The sequence below is a fragment of the Chaetodon auriga genome, chromosome 12, assembly GCF_051107435.1.
Source record: "Chaetodon auriga isolate fChaAug3 chromosome 12, fChaAug3.hap1, whole genome shotgun sequence".
Lineage (NCBI taxonomy): Eukaryota > Metazoa > Chordata > Actinopteri > Chaetodontiformes > Chaetodontidae > Chaetodon > Chaetodon auriga.
Window position 1 is genome coordinate 24,204,193 of NC_135085.1, and position 20,868 is coordinate 24,225,060.

The window sequence follows — 20,868 nt, forward strand, 5'->3', positions numbered from 1 at the left end:
CATGGACTCACCTGTAGGCGTTCGCTCAGGTTTGACATCGAGCATTTCAGTGTTGAGGCGTTTTCACAGCTGGTAAACTTCCTTTTTCTTTTATCAGAGCTCTTCCACTGGGTGATTATCGCTTTCTCCACTTCATTTTTCCCAACTGTAACATGACAATCATGCACAAACTCTATCATAATCCCATGAAATATTAGCCTGGAGTTGTGAAACAGGACACTCGACATGCTGACTCTGTGTGTAGATTTCCACTCTATGTTTCTATTTATCTTTTACCTTCTGTATTCATCTGGACGTCTTTCTGCTCTCTGTCTTTCTCCTCTGGGGATCAATAAAGGCTTATCTTAGACAGCAAAGACCCTGCAGCTATTTACAGTATATGATGGAATAATCAGGCCAGTAAGCTAACATTAGATGAATCAGCTTACCGGAGCTTAAGTAAACAGCTATCGGCCACTGAAGATGAACATGAGGAATACTGCAGCTCTTAATATTCATATAACGTGTGCTTGAGGTTCTTATATTGGCTCCTCATGGTGGTCAGGGAGGCGGGACTCGGGTCTTCACGGGTCCAAAGGTTTGTTTGACAGCCATGCAAAGTCGACCTGAACCTGATGGGCGTGAATTAAAGTGGAGGTGGCAACAGTCCTCGCGTCTCTTCTTCTCCCGATGTTCCTGTTGGCTGCAGAACCACACGACCGCCTCCGTGACGGCAGTGACTGACAGAGCAGAGACGGGAGTGAAATGTGGATGAAGTGTTGAACTCCCAGGACAGAAGTGCTCAGAGCTCCTCGGAGCCCGACAGACTGTTCCTGCAGCTCATTACGTCTGTGTGGTGGTCAAGTGCTGAATGACTTCCGAGGCTGTTTACACCCACAACAGTGAAGGAAATTCAACCCTTTTTTATATATTTCCCCAAATACAGGAGGGGCTAAATGTTTAATATTTGGTTGCAGATATTGTTGTCTTCCGTCTACCGGCTGAGTATTGCTGGTCCTGTTGTCTTGTGTTAAACACACGATCAGCTGGATTAAGGTCTGATAACTGACTTCACCAGTCAAGACCGTTCCTGTTTATCTATAAAAACCACCTTGGATGCTTTGTGTGTGGATTTAGGATCATTATTCCTCTGAATTGTCCTTTAATTGTGTGGACTATGTATAAAAATGGCTATGACTCCCACACTATTTGGCCAATATGGATGTGAACGCTTTCCCACTGTTGAGCTTCATGCATAAAATCATTTTCTCATTCGTTTTCTCCAGTGAACACGTCACATGGCCGCATCTCGCTCTTTAATGAGCGGTTGGTGAACTAGTGAGAAACAGATCAGTAAGCATGAAGAGTCGGACGCCTTCGGCCATCTGGTCACTCCGTCTGTCAGCGACACACATCTGGTCACCGCTGACTTTCATCTCAGGAACGGCGCCATTCACTGAAGCTTTGTCACGAGGTGAGGAAGAACAGCGAGGTTCACGCTCACGGACCGGCTGCAGTCTGCAGGGATCGTCTCACAATGAGCAGCTTTTCCACAACCAGCGACTGAGTCTTTCCAGGACGCCCCTTTCATACCCAACCATGAGCCTCTCACCTGTTACCAATGGAGCTGTTTACCTGTGGAATGTTCCAAACAGGTGTTTTTGGAGTGTTCCACATCTTTCCCAGTCTTTTGTTGCTCCTGTCCAAACTTGTTTGAAACTTGTGGAAAACATCTCTTTTTTTAGTAGTTTAGTTGCTATTGCAGCTCGCTAACAACGACCGACATGCACAGACATTTTGAGAGGCTAACGCTAACCGTGCTGCTTATGTGTTAGCCAGCAAGCTAGCTCGATCAATCATGTGATGCATGGTGTTTTTTTTTTTTTTATCTGTTAACTTCAGATAGAATAAAATTACATGTGCTGTTGTTCGGGCGCCTTTGGTCCAGCTCGCTAACAACTCTCCTCAAACTAACACAAACACACTGATCTGCACGTTTATCCTCTTCACGGGCTAATTACCAATACAGATCAATGCTCTCATTACCTGCACAGATCATTCAGCAGTAGCCCTGATCTGGAATCAGATAAATGCTAGACGTTGAAATCACTGGAACTGTTTTCCTCTTGCAGAGGCTAATTTCAGTGTCATTTTCGCAGCTGTTGACCATCCACCAACCAGATTTGACCAATGTCTGATGACCAACCAAGGATCTCTCCTTTGTTTTTGTTCTAAATAGTTTAACTTGACTCTTGTAGTTGTATTTTTTTCCTAAACAGTTGAACAATTAAGACACTTGGCTGAGGTATATGGCGGTCAGAGGTGTTTCACTACAAAGATCAGAGGGGATTTGTAATAGTTCAGTTCTTATTCTTTAAAGTAGCTTGAACACCTGCACCCTCAGGTTACCCTCAGGTAACAAGCAGTCGAGCTGCTCACCTGAGCTGCACACTGGGTCAGACAAGGAGCTACATCAGTCTTAAGTTCATCCCCGTCTGACTAACAGACAGGAGGAAAACAGAGTGAAACTCTGAGTGGCAGAAAATCCTTCGTCCCTTGTGGGTAAGGTCGATGCATCTGCTTTGTTCTCGGCAGCCGCTCTGACACTTTCAGGTCGCTGCTGTGAATTTTTACGTGTTTACAGGATCAGTGAACGAGCAGATTACAGCTTTTGCATGAAGATACTATAAGGGTAAGGACAAGATAAGGCTGAGATCAGCACTGCAGTTTGTTGGTTCAGCACCATATTCTGAACTGAGGGGTAATTTAAGCCCCCCATGAAGCTGTTTAACAATTTTAATGCTGCTGGAGGAGTTTGATTAGTGTACAACTGTGTATGTATTATTTATCTTCCTGCTTATTCAGTTTTGCTCTGAGCTCTACGGCTGAAGTTTATCCCAGCATTCATTGAAGAAAAGGACTCACAGTACTATAAAACAGCACTTTAAGGACAACTTCCAGCATTTGATGTCTGGCTTTTTGAAAGAGGATCTGGAGGTGAGATAAGTCGGGAGAGGCTGGAGCGTTAAAACCAAAGTAAATTATAGTTTTTCTTTTTTTGGTCATCAACAGGAGAGTATGGACACACAGGACACAGCTCCCAAAGCATTATGGGATCAGCAGTAGGTAGCACCAGCTATACATAAATTCAGACGTCACCTAGTTTGAATTCAATTTCTAATTTAGGATTGTAGGAGTTTACATGCTACTAACATTTTTAGGGTTGCACCAGCTGAAATAGTTCCATCATAGGCATCAGTTACAACTTAAATTTCACATAAATAAAATATTCCAGCTCTTTTATATCAGCCACATGTTCTCCATGACGGGACACAAACGACTCCTGTAACAGGACACAAGCTAACATCAACATAGCATCACGTGTTATTATGTGTTTGTTATAACGCTGCAATAACAAGGCACCATTGTGTTACTCTGTGCTGCAGGTGATGGTTTCACCACTAGATGTCGCTGTTGATATTTTGCACTAAGGCTGTAGGTTAAGATAAGATAAGGTAAGACTTAATTGATCAGCCAATCATTCTGCTTTGACCTGGTTTGTCTACCTGTTTGTTGCTGTTTGCTGAGGGTTGGGGACACATTGATCCAGCAGAAGTCACCATTTCACCACCGCCAGAGTATTTTCTTCACTTATTCTCCCGACGTGTCCTCTACCTGTCACTTGAATGTGGTCAGATTGTGTCTCAGAGAGCTCTCAGGGGACATGCTGGTGTGTGTGTTTGTGTGTAACTGAGGAGGAAAGGTTGATAAGACTGACAGCCCAGCGTGGGCAGTTGGTGGCGGGGGAGACTCGACATCGTCGGGGTTCGAGGGTCACCGGCGGAGTACGTTGTTTCGGTAACAACCAGAGGGGTCGGGCGGGCGAGCTGTCACTCCGCCTCAGCCGACAGCAGCCGAGACGTGCGTCTGAGACCGCGGCCAAACCTGCAACCATCAAGCCGCCGTCAATCACCCGAGCCAGCACCCTACGTGGTCACCTCGGAGGAAGTTCAAAAGAATCGATTCAAATGAAAGTCAAATCTGTTTCCTGTGCTTTCAAGCTTTTGTTGACCTTTACCCTGTCAGCAAATGGGCACGTCGTGTCCTTTTCTCTAAGGATCTCAGACTTTCACAGGCCGGTCACGCTGCGAGGTTCAGCTGCATCGATGTACAGTTCACACAAGGCATGAATGATAAGACCTTCAGAGCCACCAGGAAACCAGGAAACGACAGACGATGTGCTGAAGAAGGCTCCTTTGAGCTCTTCGGTCCACTTTGGATCATCGTTTAGATTTTCTGCTCCGCGAACTCAAAGCGAAGTAAACCTGTTTCCAGCTGCTTCCAACACGACTGCAGCTGAACCATAACGTTGCTCAGCATCTGCTGGATGTGCAACGTTTGCTAACATGTTCGCCCGATTCTGTATTTGCTGCATCGTTTGATACGCGCGGTGAAATGGATAAACTTTTCAACATTTCATGACAGAAATATAATCACAGTAAATCTGCTCATCTTGTCAGATTATTGTTTAATGGAGTGATCATCACTGATGTGTGACAAAGCGCTGCTGTTCATCATCATGCTTGAGATTTACCCAAAGGATTAGCTTGATTGGAAACATTATCCGCTTTCCCTCCAAGAGTGACACGAGAAGATGGAAATGAATCTGTGTGTGTGTGTGTGTGTGTGTGTGTGTGTGTGTGTGTTTGCTGGTGCTGTCACTTCCTGTTCACCGTACAGCATGAAATTCCCGCTCTGCCTTTTTACTGGAGAGTCTGAGTGTGAAATAGATGCACGATGTAGTTTCCAAAGTCCCAACAGAGTGAAAAAAAAGTACACTTTCAAGTATACTTTGGTGTACTTAAGTAGTACTTGAGTTACACTTGAGTAATACTTGAGTATACTTGAAGTGTAAATAGTTGCTAAACAATTTTTTCCAAACTTTAAGTGCACTGAAGTACACCAGAGAAAATCAGGTTTCATGAGCTCTTTATTCTCTTAATATTTAAAGTACACTTCTCAGTATCTGTTCTGTGGTGACTGCAGACACAGATCCAGGCTAGCTGTTCCCTCTGCTCCCAGTGTTTATGCTAAGCTATGCGAATCACCTCTGGCTCTGTATTTCAATCCACGCCTTCAAACCACCGGTGGAGTGATCGGCTAAAGGACTGCAGTGATACCGGACCGACGGGACCAAAGAAGCTGCTTCGAGCTCTCGACAGAAAATCGAATATGTGGATCTCGCTGCTACGTGTGAAATCCATGTTGCAACAGCAGTGAGGCCTGCTGGCCTCTTGTGTCAGTCTGTGTTAGAGTCAAGATGTCTTCGGATGACACACACACACTCACACACACACACACACACACACACACACACACACACACCCTGGCTGACATCCTCAGGATAACATCACCGCTCACTGTCACTGTCACGCAAGAAAGGATCTTTTTTCTCCGATTCTGGACGCTCCCTCAGAGCTGCCTGACAGCAAATTAGCATCTCCTGACAGAGCTCTTAAAAAACGATGTTCTGTGTGAAAAGACGTGCCCTGTAAAGTTCATGAAAGTGCCTTTGCATTTTGTGTTTCACAGTTCACACTAGTCACTAATGCAATTTAGATTTAGCTGAAAAGCACTAAAAACTAATTTTTCACTGACTAGAAAATTAGCTTTTTGATGCTGGCGGCTCTGTGGGGATGAGAAAGGGTCCATTTTTAGCTCTAATTTACATTTTATTTTAGTATTTTTTGTTGCCCTATGGAAGTTAATTATTGATGGTACTTCAAAAAAAAAAGGTCACCGTAAAGTGCTTCCAGAGCAGCAGATAGATGGCAGAAAGGCACATAAAAACAGGAAAGACATGAATCAGCGAGGGATAAATTAGCCATTAAATGTTCCTGTTTCCTGCCTTCCCCTTAAAATCCAACTCACCTTGCCGCACATTTAAAAAAAAAAAAAAAAACGCATTAAAAAAGTCCTTTAAACAGGAACATGGTGTGAGAAACATTCATGGGCACAGCTCACATTTGGCTGTCAACACATTCAATCATAAAACTCTAAAATGACTGAAAATGGGTTTATTACAGGCGGCAATTTCAGCGAGAAATCGTTATCCTCCATGTTGAGTGTTAACGGCTCAGATCAGCTTTGTCTGCCTCGTGTTTGGTTTGCTGCTGTGCAGATAAGAGCCTCTGATGGAGCGTCGGTCTGGATTTATCAGAGCACCAAACACGTAGCATCTGACCACCTCTCATCTGTATGCTCTGTGGCCACGACGCTAAAATGTTCTCCGTGCTGCAGGATCGGTCTCTGAGCGCCTCCCGAAGCCTCAGCATCGGAGCTGGAGGAGGCATTCAGAGCCTCGACTCCATCACGAGTAAAGTCCTGCATTCAAAAAAGTTTTAGCTACACAAGAATTAGACTGGCCCCTCAGAGGGTTAGCTCATTAGGACGGGATTATTATTGCGATGCCACGATGGATGCAGCCTTTTAATGCAGCATACTTTGTTAGCTGCTTGAGGAAGTGTTGGTGTCAGTGGTTTCATCTATTTAAATACTTAATGCATGCATGCAAAACTAAATCTGCAAAGTAACTGCTAACAGTGCAGTATTTGCCTCTGAAATGTAGTGAAATAGAAGTAATGAGTTTCAAAAAATCAGAATTCTCAAAGTACAAGTACCTTACCATTGGATTGTGCACATGTATTAGTGGTTTGTACCATTGCAGCATGTTGTCAGGTGGGACATGAGGGTCCCTGGTGCCGTTCAGTGATCTTTAATAATATAAAATGAGGTCCATGGCTTATGAAGGAAGTGAGGCGAGCGAAAACCAGCTAATGTGTGAACTAGCTCCTCCATGAAGTGACCCCGGTCTGCATCAGATACCAGAGTGAAAGTGAAAAGAAAAGGGAATATTTATTCTTCTCCCTGTGTGTGATATGCTAAAATCTGTGTGGGATATTTAAAAAAATGCATCACTTTGACTGACGTTGCTCTTCATTAAGTACCGTAAGCCTCAGGCCATTTGGGAGCTACTCCATCCCTCTCATGTTCCTCCTTCATCATCTTCTTCCTTTATTGGCAGGTGCTGTTTGAACAACTGACTCCTTGTCAACAGCTGGTACAGCGACTGCTCTACATACTGCCACCTGCTGTACTGGAGGCGAATGTAACAGACACGTCAAAGAGACGGTTGCGTTACATCCACCTTAGGTTAAAAATACAGGGGGTTTATGGGAAAGTATTTAAAGGAGAGGACGGCAGAGAGGCGAGTGAAATGTGGGAGAATCCTGGGAAACACGGGAGGTTTGACAGGTCTGATCCACCTGTCGGCTCTGAGTCTAGCCTCCGACGTTAATATTAATGTTGTTTTAATGAGTTCTGCCTGACTCTGTTTTCGTTTTGGGGTTGAAAGCAAAAAGAGACATGAATCTCGAAACCTTGCCACATAAAAACCAAAACATCTGCTCGGCTGGATAGCACCATGCTAAGTGTTTAAAATGCTGAGCTTTTTCCACCTGATTTCAATCTCATGTTCTGTGCAAACAAATGGCTGCATCTGGCAGGTGTCTAAAAACAACTGCTGCAGCATTTCATATAAAAATGTAATTTATTTTTTAGTTTAGTGCTCAATAAATCTCCTCATGAACTGGATTAAGGTAACTAATCAAACATAATGGGTTTGAAATGGTCATGAGGCTTCTATCCTTACAGGGTGATTATTAGCTATTGCTATTAGTCTTTTTTATTTGCTTAAAATGGCCTCAACCACGTGGCCGTTTTCTGTGGTCTTCTGATTTTCTTGGCTTATCTTCCTGCATGTAAGCACAACAGAGAATGCAATCTCTCCAAATATCTAAAATTGGGGCAACTCCAACACAAACTACATCGTTATTTATTATATCCCAGTAAGCACATTCGTCTCGCTGCTCATGAATTAACCAGAAGGAAGGAAGGAAGGGAGGATAAAAATAGTTTAAGTGGGCACTTTTAAAACACAGGCAGCCTCTCGTTCAATTCGTCCAAGTCCTCTGGGACATTCTGTTTGTAAAAAAAATTTGTCTTTCCCTGATTTCAATTAGATTAGTTGTCTGAATATGAAAGCAAAGCACCAATCAGGGTGCCGAAAAATAAGGGATTCATTTTCCTGCTCAGGGGACACGTCATTGTGGGTGACCAGGCTGGAAAGCAAAGTTTCATTCAGCCTTTAACCAAAAGACACCTGAGCGTCAACGTCCCGTCGCCTGTGGTTCAATATGAGTGCAGCTCTGCACTGGTTTGTCAGTAATACGCTCATGGTTTGATTGGTCCAGACTGTGCAGGCTGGTTTCTCTGTATGAGGCTGCTTTCCGGTGGTATTATTTTAAGCACCTATGACTCCACGTGGATTTGATGTTGATAGTTTGGTGATCTGCAGACTGATGTTGGCTGCTGGACTGCAAAGACTTCATGAGGCCAGAATCTCCCGCGCTCCTCCTCAACGCCACTTCCTGCCAGTGTGGAAACATCACTGCCTTTGACTCCCACACACCTCAGTGCAAAGACAACACTGACTGTTTGCTTTTAGCATTTGCAAACGAGAGCGTGCACTCAGATCTCTGCCAGGTGTGTGGAGGCATGTGGGTGAAGCACCTGCACACACACACACACACACACACACACACACACACACACACACACGACCAAATGTGTGATACCCTCCAGAGGCTGGTGGGAATGTCATAAATCAAATAATTGGATGAATTAAAATTTTAGCCTGATGACAGAGGGATCAAATTTACTATTCAGCCAGTGGACATGAATGTCTGCACATTGACGATCCATCCAAGAGTGAGATATTTCAGTGTGGACGAAGTGGTGACCGACTAACCGACTAACATCCGCAGAGTCGCCCCTCTGGCTGAAAATTTAATTAAACTGGAATAAAAAATGTCTTCATTTCTGTTATTGTCCCATTTTTCCTGCTCCTGAAATGGAACAGCAGCATATGTCAGATTCAGACTGACACGATAACATGAGGGCTGTTGTGCCTTGAGGTCACGTCAGAATTATGGCACAAAAAAAATTTAATTGGGCCATGAATCAAAAAAGTTGAGAGACCCTGATCACATGATTTATGTGAGGCTCATAAAGCTCTTTATGTTCTTAATAGACAAGTTTATTTTTAGGTCAGTGATGTAATAATTTGTACATTTGGACTTTTAGCCTCCTCGCTCCTCCGAACACAAACAAATAGCTTGCGCTTTGTTGAGTTCAATAAGAATGTTGCATGCTAAATGTGAAGCTAGCCAGTTAGCTTAGCTTTGCATAAAGAGTAGAAAGAGGCAGAAGCTGTTGGCCAACACCTCTAAAGTTCATTAACTAACATCTTTTATCTTCTACATGTACGAGTTGCTGATTTGTTTCGGGAGGTTAATTGTCGTGTTTCTTGGCTGGGAGCAGTTGTCGTGCTAAGCTAACTGGCCGCTTGCTTCAGCTTCATATTTACCATGCAGATATTGGCAGCAGTATCATTCTTCCCGTAGCAAAATGTTGAACTATTCATGCTTATTCTGGGACTGAAGAGCAGCAGACAATCACACGAGCGAATCAGCAACCCAAAGTGCCTCCAGACACTTTCTGCTGAAACAAAACAGAGCAAAGAAAATGAATTCAGCGCACTTTGATAATGTTTCGAGGTGCTCCGATAGCGACCAGAAGACATCTCTTTTTAAACTTCAGTCATTTGTAATGTCACGAGCTGCAGCTGACAGATCACGCAGAAGCATCTGCCGTGAACTCCCCGATTTACACCGACGCATCGATCCAGTTCGCACTGCCGTTCTCCGATGGCCTTGTTTCCTGGCTGCGTTGACTGTGCTCTCCGTCTCTCAAACAGTGGGAGTCCTGCTCTCGCTCCTGTACTTATTTGCTTCCCCGCAGCTGAATAATTGATCAAAACAGAGAAAATGAGAGAAGCTTGTGTGAAGAAGTCGGTGGTCTCCTAATGTGAGGAGCTTGTAGATGTCAAGATAATTGCAAAGTAGACTTTTCTTTCATTTGTCGGCTCTCTGGGCTCTGCTGGGACCTGATTACCCACGCAGGTACAAGTTTAAAGAAACTCTTCCTCCTCCTCGCTCTCTGGGGCTTTTACTTCCACTGAATACTTGATTAAGTCATACAGTACATGTTGTTTCCTCTTTGGTAAAAATACAGATGCCACTTTCAGGATGAAGGAGTTTGTAGGAACAATATGATTTAAAATGAAGGAAAGCTGAGATCTGAGGGTCCATCAATAAAGTGTATTCATGTATTTATGTATCTATTTTTAATAGGCACAATGCCAGTGGTGGAGAAAGTATTCAGATCCTTTACTTAAAGACATGTAGAAATACCACGCAGTAAAAATATTCAAAGTAGTGGAACTGCAGTCAGTCGACTTACTCGACTGCTGGGCGGCTGAATTCATAACAATTCCTCATATTTTCTAAACTCTTCAGGGTTTGGATAGATGTAGTGGAGTACAAAGCACAGTATTTCCCTCTGAATTGTAGTGGAGACGTACAAGTACCTCGAATTTGTACTTGGAGGAGGATGGAGGAGTTTCTCCAAACTTTTAGCAGCAGGACGTTTTGTGAAAACGGTCTCAGGTCATTCTTAACTTTCTGAATGAGGGAGAATCATCCGACCGCCATGGACAGTGTTAGCAAGTACATTTACTGCACTTTAAACCTCGCCTCCACTGCATTTCATACAGAAATACTGTACTTTTACCTCTCTACATTTATTTCACAGCTATACTGGATCCATACTTACCAGATTACCAGATGAACTGCCCAACAGTATATAACAGAGTTCAAATCAGCTCCATCTCAACAAGCTAAAATGCAGGACTTTTACGTGTAACACAGTACATTTACTTTGTTTTATTGCCATTTCAACTTGAGTAAAGCATGTGAGCACTTCCTCCATCACTGCGGAAGGAGGACAATCAGTCTCCAGGCAAGTGCTGAAGCGTATGCTGCACTTTGTCACCCAGACAGCAGGGATGCTGGGATTTAACTCTGTTGGCTTCCCACATGCTGTATGTGCCCCTCAACAGTTCGCTTTTAATATTTTAAAAATAAGATTGTGTTTTCTGAGTGTGTGCATTCCAGGCTGAGCCGCCATGCCTCCTCTGGCAGATACATCAACGCCTGAATCGCGTTCCAGTTTGGTGGCAATGAGGAATTCTCCACATTCTGCATCCGGTCATGAATTATAAAGATGTTCCTCTTGCTATAGGGGTGTGAACAGTGAATATCACACACTGTGCTCCTAACTGGAGGAAGGGGAGCTGGGCGGCGCTTCACAATGCTTTCACATTGTGTGTCCTGTCTCCATGTTTACTCTGTGTGGATACAAAAGGATGTAAACAAGCCGAAAACATGTCAGTGACTCATGAAGCTTACAGGTCACTGACCGTCACCACCGTGTTGTGGGAACCAGACACTAATTATGCGAATAATGGGTCCACTGCAGATCCTATGCAGTATCTGAGTGCTTTGTGTGGTCTGCTGATGAGCTGATGAAAGGGCCATACTGGGATGCCACGAAGCCATAAGCTGGACTGTGGGAATATTTGGCAAACAGGCCTTCGTCACATTAGTTCACTCACGGATCGAAGTAGAATAATTAGTGCATGAGTGGAGACGTCCTGCTGTCCCAGAGTGCCCGAGTCTGACAGCGAAGCAGCAGGCGTCGTGTTGAAAAGCTCCAAACATGCTTCACAACAAATCATGGAACAGAGAGATATTCAGGTTCTAAAGGCAGAACCTTTTCTTGTTTAACCTCAGATCTCTGGAGTAGTTTATCTCTAGTCTGGGTCCTGTTTTCATAGCTTTTACTCTTTTTAACAATGTCTGCGATTAACTTTGTGAGCAAATTATATTAAAAAATGTGAACTAAAAATGACAAAAAGACCGAAGTTGATATTTTTCTTCCCTTGCCTCTTCCCGCCTGTCACCACTTACCTGATCCTCACCTGCCTGCACACCTGTCCCTCCCTCACTCCACATTAATCAGCCACGAGCACGTACACCAGACCACTTCCAGTTAGCCAGAATGCCGATTGTTCTCAGTCACGTGTTCTTTCCTTCTGCTCTGCCTCCACATCCTGCGTTTCTCCATCTGTTGCTGATTTGATGACACTTACTTTTTCCAAAATGCTCACTTGTTTTCTTCCGGCGCTGCGGCTCTACCCATTGACAGCAGTCATGATGAATTTGGCTGAATGATTGGGTGAAATTGCAGGACAGCAAACTACGCTGTGTCCTTACAGGAAATTGTGGAAGGCTGTCGACGGTCTCGTACACAAACTCAGGCGCCGTGAAGCCTGAGTGAGGCTGCGAGAGGAAGGACTTTCCTCAGACAGGTGATCCATTATCAGTGACAGCGGATCGGCTGCGGCTGATGAGCTGTGAACGCCGAAATAACCTTGAGCCAGCTTATTGTAGGTTCAGAATCAAATCTAGGGATTCATTACTTTCAGAATGTAAATTATGTAAGAAAAAAATGAGTTTGCTCTAAATTTGTAAGAGGCAGCTACAACTTCCTGTCGTGAGGAGCCATCAGCTGTGCAGGCAGGGTCTCAAATGTCTTCAGATACTTTATGTTTATGCAGATATGTGTTTGTTTTATCCACCTGCGCCTCTGAAGCATCCGCAGGCAGGTATGTACAGCGTACAAGTCACTGCACCAGCGCAGCTCTGTGACTCATGATGAGTGTTTTTGCAGCCAGCATGATCCTGCAAACACAGCTTTCCACATTCAGCTGCTGTTTGGACTGAAGTTACTCTGATTAATAATCATGCAAAGAGAGTTTTGTTTTGAAAGCCAGAAATGTAAAGCATAGAGTCACTGGAGGCTTTTTCCAGCAAAAATGAGAGCACTGATTATCAGTGATGAAGTGAAATGTGTTTTTTAATGATTATTTTAGGGGCATTTTTGCCTCGTCTGTTGGACAGTGGACATCAGCACCCCACATATATATTTACCTTTACCTGATGAGGAGCTGCAGCAGCTTTGCTGGGGGCAAAGGCAGGAATAGAATAACGTTGTCAGAGTCTGAAAGTCCACATGTGGAGGAGGTGAGGTGGGCGGACGGCCTTGATATGGGATGCTGCTGTTCATTTCCTGTTATCTGCTGACAGTTACATTCCCTTATCTTAATGAAACAGTCATTTTTCCTAAACTAGAATCGTTCTGTTACCCTGACCAAGCTGTTTTTGAGCCTAAACCTCACAGGGGAACTTTCTGCACCTCAACTGAATACAGCTCTCGGGGAGCTCACCTGTACTTGTTGTTAAGTGGTAACTAAAAAGATTTGTCAGGATCAATCAACCTCTGAATTTGGCACTTTGGCAATTTTTCTAAATGAGCCCGAGAGCAAACCTCTGCCACCATCTGGAATCGTTGCTTGGTGGTGATATTTTCTTTCGTATAAACGTGTAAAACTGGCTGACAGAACGAACGATCTTTGGTGATCCTGGCAGGTGTTCTTGGAGTCCTCTGTGATGTGACTGGGCAGCTCCTCTGTGTGGCTGCAGCAGATGGGTGCTGAGAAACAACGTGCAGCCTGATATAAATATGGATAAACACAGTAAAGCTGAAGACTAATGCTGGAATCTGAAATCAGCTCATCACCGTTGCTTTCCATGGTGTCCGTCCACACTCTCATTACACACCCGCACACCACAGACTTCATCACTGCTGTGGGGTCAAAACCTCACAGCTGCAATTTTCTTGTCGTTTTTCTTGCCTGAATTAAATGTGTGCACGGTGGACTGACTGATCGAGATCTTTGGGCATTTAAAGATGACTTTAAGGCCTTTGCTCTGCCATGTTATTTCAGTCCTGCCTCCATCCAGATGCTTCTTTTCATGTTTTGAAGTTCTCCATCCAGTGGTAGGGTAAATACAAGGTAACTCTCTGTATTTTGGGGGGCATCTCTATCTCATGTGCAGCTATTTCTAAACGCAGCAGCAAAGCTCTTTGCTGACACTTGTTTTCAGACGAACAAACCGATTTGATTTTTGGTTTTTGCTATCATAGTAAGAACTTTAAAAGCAGCTTTTTCCTGTTCTTTCCTCAGAAAAACAGGCTTGAATGCCCTTTACAGTTCAGTTAAGTTCTACAGACTATGTACAATACAGATATATTTAGATAAAATGGGGATGAACGTTGAGATAAAAGGTGTCCACTGTGCTCCATTTTCCTATACGTTAGTCTTTTTCTGCTCTGGTCTTTATCAGATAAACGACAAAGGCGATGAAAGCGGTGAAGCGAATGGTGAGAAATGACTTGATAACTGCCTGTCAGCGTCTCCTACAGAACAGACGGCGCCGCTCATAAAGTAATTGTCGCCTGAGCAGGAAAATAACTTTCTCAACACAGTTTTCCCATCGAGTATTTCTGTCAGCGATTGAAATTCATGTGTTGGAGTTTTGTGAAGTTTGTGGAAAAGTTCAGCGATGAGAAACACGTTTTTATCAGATCTGGCTCAAACATTACACTGGCTCTGCAGACAGCCACTTCGTTAAGCGCCAAGTCTGAAGCATTTATGGAACACAAAGGCTGTTTTACTGCCGCAGTTGGTTTAGATCGAGCCCGTCTGATGCTACAAAGAGTCCGCGCCTGCAGCTACAATTAAAAGGAAATCTAATCCATCAGCGGGCTTTTGGAAAGCAGCTCAGAGTGGATGAGAGATGCGCGGTAGGTGAAGACGAGTCAGTGCCTGCTTAGTTTTAATGAAACAAAGCCTGCAAGCTCTCAGTTCAGGCCGAGGACTCCAGAGGTACCCACAGCACAACCATCTGCTTGTTGCTCCTGCAGTCAAAGCGACTGTAACTTTCTCCTCAAGTCCTATCAACATTCCTTCACACTGAAACCTTATGCAGCTCAGAGTCGCTGTATGACCAATGAAGGACACTGTCTTTTTATGGTCCAGTTATTTAAACTTAAAACCTGCTTTTCTGGCCACTTGGGGGCAGCAGAAACAAGGTGTGAACACAACATTGACGTCACCGCTCAGTTCAGGTCTCTGTTGTCGCCACCTGAACCTCTTCCTCTGTCCACCACTGGTCTCCACCGACTCCTGAGGGAAAAAATGTCTGACTCTTTAGCTGCTAAATGCTCCGCTACGTTCACCAGCTGGTCTCCGACTGGGTCCGTCTGCTGTTGCTGCAGAGCAGGTGGTGAACAGTGAGTGCTATGGACGCTATGAGAGCCGCGAGAGTCAACAGTCAACAGCGAACTGATTTTGAAATGAATCATTAATTATTCACCACAGGCACCTTACTTACAAGACACAAACATCAACAAATCCCCAGTAAGACATTTAATTTGTCTCTTCGTTAAACAGCAGTGATGTTAATGAGTCTCACTTTCAACAAAATACAGGATCTCCTGCAGACTCCAGTCTCACCTTCCTGTTATGACATTCTTGAGTGAAAATAGGAACGTGGCGCTTGTTTGGCTCCGCAGGGGCAACATGAAACACTGAACAGGCCGCTGCCCAGAAGCTCCGGAAACTCCACCGTAAATGATTTGACACGTGAACCAAACGTCCGGCCATGCAGGGACGCTGAGGGACGCAGCAGGACGATGTGACGCTCCGAAGATGCTCGTGCTTCATGAGGAAGGATTTTTGGAGATGGTTTAGTTTATGAAACTGAAACTTCATTAAAAGTTGTCGTGTTATGGCTGACGGTGTTAATCCAGTGTTGGTTTTGGAAGCACCTGTGGTGATTGAAAGGTCACAGAAAAACATTTTCATAAAACATAACCCAGAGTGCTATTTAAAATGAAGCACAGGGTGTTACTGCTTGTCGGGGGCAGCGACACACCTCGCAGTGTGAAGGAACTCTTCCGACCAACCAGCTTTGATTCAAGGGTTTTAATTAGCCTTTAATTAGCTTGAAGGAAAAACTAATTTCTCCAAAATGTACTTGCAGTAAATTCACACTCAGTTTGTGGTGTGTACGTCCGGTCGAAGGTGTGTGTGTCAGACATTCACACCTCCTCTGAAGGATGAAGCTGTTTGTTCAGACAATCAGCAGTGAAGGAGAGAAAGTGAGTACTCGAGTACTTGAGTCAAGTACAATTTTCAGCTGCCTGTAATTCCATTTTTTGGCTACTTTATACTTCTACCTCACCTCAGTTTAGTTGGACTTACTGTACTTTTTACTACATTGATCTGACAGCTGCTTACTAGTTACTGGTTACTTTTCAGAGATGACAAGCTTTTACAATACAATCCACTGTAGTCGGATTTAAACCCAGCTCCACCTTGATGCATGCAGTTTATTATAGTCTCAAAATGTCATATCTAATAACATATCTGCCACAGTGGCCTGCAGAATCAATGCTTTAACTTTTCATCACATAAGTGCATTTGTTGATAACACAGAATTTAGAGGCATCTAGTGGTGAGGTTGCAGATTGCAACCATCTGAACACACCGCTAAGAACACAACAAACACCAAAGGCTCTACAGTCAGTGTCTGCTTTGTCCATTCTGGGCTACTGTAGACACATGGCGGTGCAACATGGCGGACTCCAGGGAGGAGGATGTCTGTGGATATACAAGCTCATTCTGAGGTAACAAAACACAATGATTCTTATTTTCAGATGATTACATGATAATGAAAACATACTGATTATATTACGTTATATTACATTGCATTACATTATATTATATTTTATTTCTGCCAATGGATTCCCAGAAATCCCACATTGGCCCTTCAATGCAGGATATTGAACGCAGGCATTTCACTTGTAATCAAGTATGTTTTACATTGCTGCATCGGCACTTTTTACACATAAAGGATGTGAATCCTTCTTCCACACCTGGAAATCAAAACCCAGTACAGTGAGGAGTCACACAGCATGACTGAATGAGTACATTTATATTTAAAACAGGTCATTCACTTCAATCTGAGGTGGAGCATCATGTAAAATCAGTACAGCTGAGATCTGCAAACACAAATCAACAGACATTCAGCTTCAGTCATCCTGTCTCACAGACGAGTCCACAGAAAAAAAAAAAACTCTCCTGTCACTGCCACACATTTCCTCACACCAGTGGAACTCTTCCGCCTCCTGGTGGCAGATCACTTTCTTGCAACTTGTAATGCTGGTTGTGACAGAAAGGTCACATCCTTCATTGAGTCATTAAGCGTTACCCTCCGCATTGTGTTACATGTATAAGTTGAATGTAAGCACTCTGAAGCTGAACATCAGTATAAATATGTTCTGCAGGTGAACGTCACCACAGCGAACCCAGAGTGCTATTCATCTCCTCAATGACCTTTATTTAAAAGGCTGACAAAGACAGTGAAATGGCTCTTGTCTGCACATGGAAAAGACGTGTACGATAATTACAGACATGTGACGGGACACAAGTGTCCATCTCCTGCATGAAAATCTGATCCACTGCATGCTGACTCTCCTCCACCCAACATATAAAGCACAGCACTTCCTGCATAAATACTGATTGCTGGCATTGCACGTTTAGTCACATATGCATGTATTGTGGGACTACTAGGCTGAAAGTGGACTTATGAAGGTTTCTAATGAGAAAAAATAAAACAAAGACAAACTTAGATGAAGTCAGTGATGAAACAAAGCAAAGCTACAGTTAAAAAACAAGCCAAAAGTAGAAGTGGTATCTACAGACTGGAATCCTGACATGGACTCTTCTCCACCCCCACAGACTCTACACATGACATTAACGTGCATCAGTGTGTTACACTAATACACATCCTCTGGGTTACTATGTTTGCACATTGCACATGTTCTTTACACGTCATACTGTGAAACTTTGCGTGTTCCTCATTGAAGCACATCTGTGCAGCTTCAACGCAGAATTCAGAAATAAGTTGTTTTATCAAAGTTTGTGATTTGTGTTCCTCTGCACAACTTAGGATACATATCAGGTTGTTTAGGTGTGAAATAGAAATTTGAATTATTTTTGTTCTTGGTTTTTTGTTAACTCCACCCCTGGGACCTTCTTAAATGGGATGAAATCTCAACCCCTCCAATGTTTAACCCAAAGTTACATCCCTGCCAGTGTTTCATAGCTTTAAGTCCAATTATTCTTACTGCATTTTGGAAATGACACATGAAAACCATTTCTCTCACAACAAGCCACCTTTTGTGGAATGCAGTAAAACCAGAAAGCCATTCTTTCTTTCTCCAACTCCACCCAATCAAGATATTTCTCTGTTCACTCCCCTTCACAGATCTGCAGGTAAAATGATGGGTGTAAACAACATGGTGTGAAATGCAGGCGCTCATCAGCCTCATTCACTGCAGTGAGTGAACTGGAGCAACAGGAACGGAGATTTGTTTTCCGTCAGAGCACAGAGATTGTTTCTGTTCAGAGAAAGTGAAACTAATTGACAGTCAACATCACTGAGAGGGAAAATGGCACATCAAGGAGTTCAACTGGACCAAGAAAAATTGTCTTGTTCCATCTGTCTGGATCTACTGAAGGATCCGGTGACTATTCCCTGTGGACACAGCTACTGCATGAAGTGTATTAAATCCCACTGGGATGAAGAGGATAAGAGGAAAATCCCCAGCTGCCCTCAGTGTAGGCAGACCTTCACACCGAGGCCTGTCCTGGTGAAGAACACCATGTTAGCAGCTTTAGTGGAGGAGCTGAAGAAGACTGGACTCCAAGCTGCTCCTGCTGATCACTGCTATGCTGGACCTGAAGATGTGGCCTGTGATGTCTGCACTGGGAGGAAACTGAAAGCCCTCAAGTCCTGTCTGGCCTGTGCGGCCTCTTACTGTGAGAAACACCTCCAGCCTCATTATGAAGTAGCTCCATTAAAGAAACACAAGCTGGTGGAGCCCTCCAAGAAGCTCCAGGAGAACATCTGCTCTCGTCACGATGAGGTGATGAAGATGTTCTGCCGCACTGATCAGCAGTGTATCTGTTATCTCTGCTCTGTGGATGAACATAAAGGCCACGACACAGTCTCAGCTGCAGCAGAAAGGACTGAGAGGCAGAGAGAGCTGGAGGTGAGTCGACAAGACATCCAGCAGAGAATCCAGGACAGACAGAAAGACGTGAAGGTGCTTCAGCAGGAGGTGGAGGCTATCAATCGCTCTGCTGATAAAGCAGTGGAGGACAGCCAGAAGATCTTCAGCCAGCTGATCCGTCTCATGGAGAACAGAAGCTCTGATGTGAAGCGGCAGGTCAGATCCCAGCAGGAAGCTGAAGTGAGTCGAGTCAAAGAGCTTGAGGAGAAGCTGGAGCAGGAGATCACTGAGCTGAAGAGGAAAGATGCTGAGCTGAAGCAGCTCTCACACACAGAGGATCACACCCAGTTTCTACACAACTACCCCTCACTGTCACCACTCAGTGGACCTACAGACTCGTCCAGCATCAATATCCGTCCTCTGAGGTACTTTGAGGATGTGACAGCTGCTGTGTCAGCAGTCAGAGACAAACTACAGGACGTTCTGAGGGACAAATGGACAAACATCTCACTGACAGTGACTGAAGTGGATGTTTTACTGTCAGCACCAGAGCCCAAGACCAGAGCTGAATTCTTAAAATATTCACGTGAAATCACACTGGATCCAAACACAGCACACACACAGCTGTTATTATCTGAGGGGAACAGAAAAGCAACATTAATGAGTGAACGACAGTCTTATTCTGATCATCCAGACAGATTCACTGGTTGGTTTCAGGTCCTGAGTAGAGAGAGTCTGACTGGACGTTGTTACTGGGAGGTGGAGAGGAGAGGGACAGGAGTTTATGTAGCAGTCGCATACAAGAATATCAGCAGAGCAGGGAGCTCGAATGAATCTGGATTTGGATTCAATGACAAATCTTGGGCGTTAGATTGTTTTGACAACAACAGTTATAACTTTTGGTGCAACAAAGTGCAAACTCCCGTCTCAGGTCCTCAGTCCTCCAGAGTCGGAGTGTACCTGGATCACAGTGCAGGTATTCTGTCCTTCTACAGCGTCTCTGAAACCATGACTCTCCTCCACAGAGTCCAGACCACGTTCACTCAGCCTCTCTATGCTGGACTTCGGTTTTGGCGTGGGCTTTTGTGTTGTGGAGTCTCTGCTGAGTTCTGTAAACTCCAACAGTCAGAAGTCGTTTAAGGGTCAGCGGGTTAAACTCTGTGTTTTCATTCTCAAACTTATTTTGTCTTCATGTTTGTTGCTGAGAGCTGATTGTTGTGGCATTCCTTCACTGCACAGAGATCAGCTGTCAATCAAACATTGTGGGCGGGACTTTGAGCTCTTCTCATTGGTTGTTCTGTCAGTGTTTGAGTGTCTTCAGGTGGAGCTCCTTCCTGTGTCTGTTCAGCCATGGAGGCCATCACTGCTCAGGATGATTGTTGTTGACCTGAACTGACTTTTCTCTGCATGAAAACAGAAACTTCTCTGTGCTCCACATGTTTGCTGAATATTTGCATTGATTTATTTGGATGTTGTTGTTTCTCCTCCACTGCACGAGTCTTCAGAGAGAAAGCAGCAGACCGTCCTCCATCGGAGACATTTTGTTCTCAGCACTTTGTACATTTGATCAGAAATCTATGATCACATTGATGTTTTTTTTTGTGGCAGACTAGATGTTGTCATTTCACAGATTTTATTGTTGGGATGTATGAACAAACTGAAGGTTTACATAATCAATAAAGTTTTTTTCAAGAACAAAAACAGAGAATTTTCTGCATGATGCACAACACCATAGGGCGCCATCATCCTGCTGAGCATAGATGTAGTTGAGGTCAACGCACCTCAGCTCACTTTGTTCAAGGTGCAATACATAATTGTCAGTGCTGTGAAACTTCTGTTGCTCAGTAGGAATCATATTTTAATAGAAATAAAGTGCAGAAA

General features: G+C 44.0%; 1 protein-coding gene across 1 annotated transcript; it reads left to right on the forward strand.

Annotated features, from left to right (window-relative positions):
* The first annotated feature begins 18,414 nt into the window (after positions 1 to 18,414).
* On the forward strand, positions 18,415 to 20,617 carry LOC143329450 (tripartite motif-containing protein 16-like). The gene has a single exon (XM_076745334.1). It carries the CDS (start codon positions 18,424 to 18,426, stop codon positions 20,125 to 20,127), a length of 1,704 nt encoding a protein of 567 aa, XP_076601449.1. The 5' UTR covers positions 18,415 to 18,423; the 3' UTR covers positions 20,128 to 20,617.
* The last annotated feature ends 251 nt before the right edge of the window (positions 20,618 to 20,868 follow it).

Bases quoted from the DNA above. Each gene is read 5' to 3' on its own strand.
- LOC143329450 (XM_076745334.1), top strand. From the start codon at position 18,424: ATGGCACATCAAGGAGTTCAACTGGACCAAGAAAAATTGTCTTGTTCC.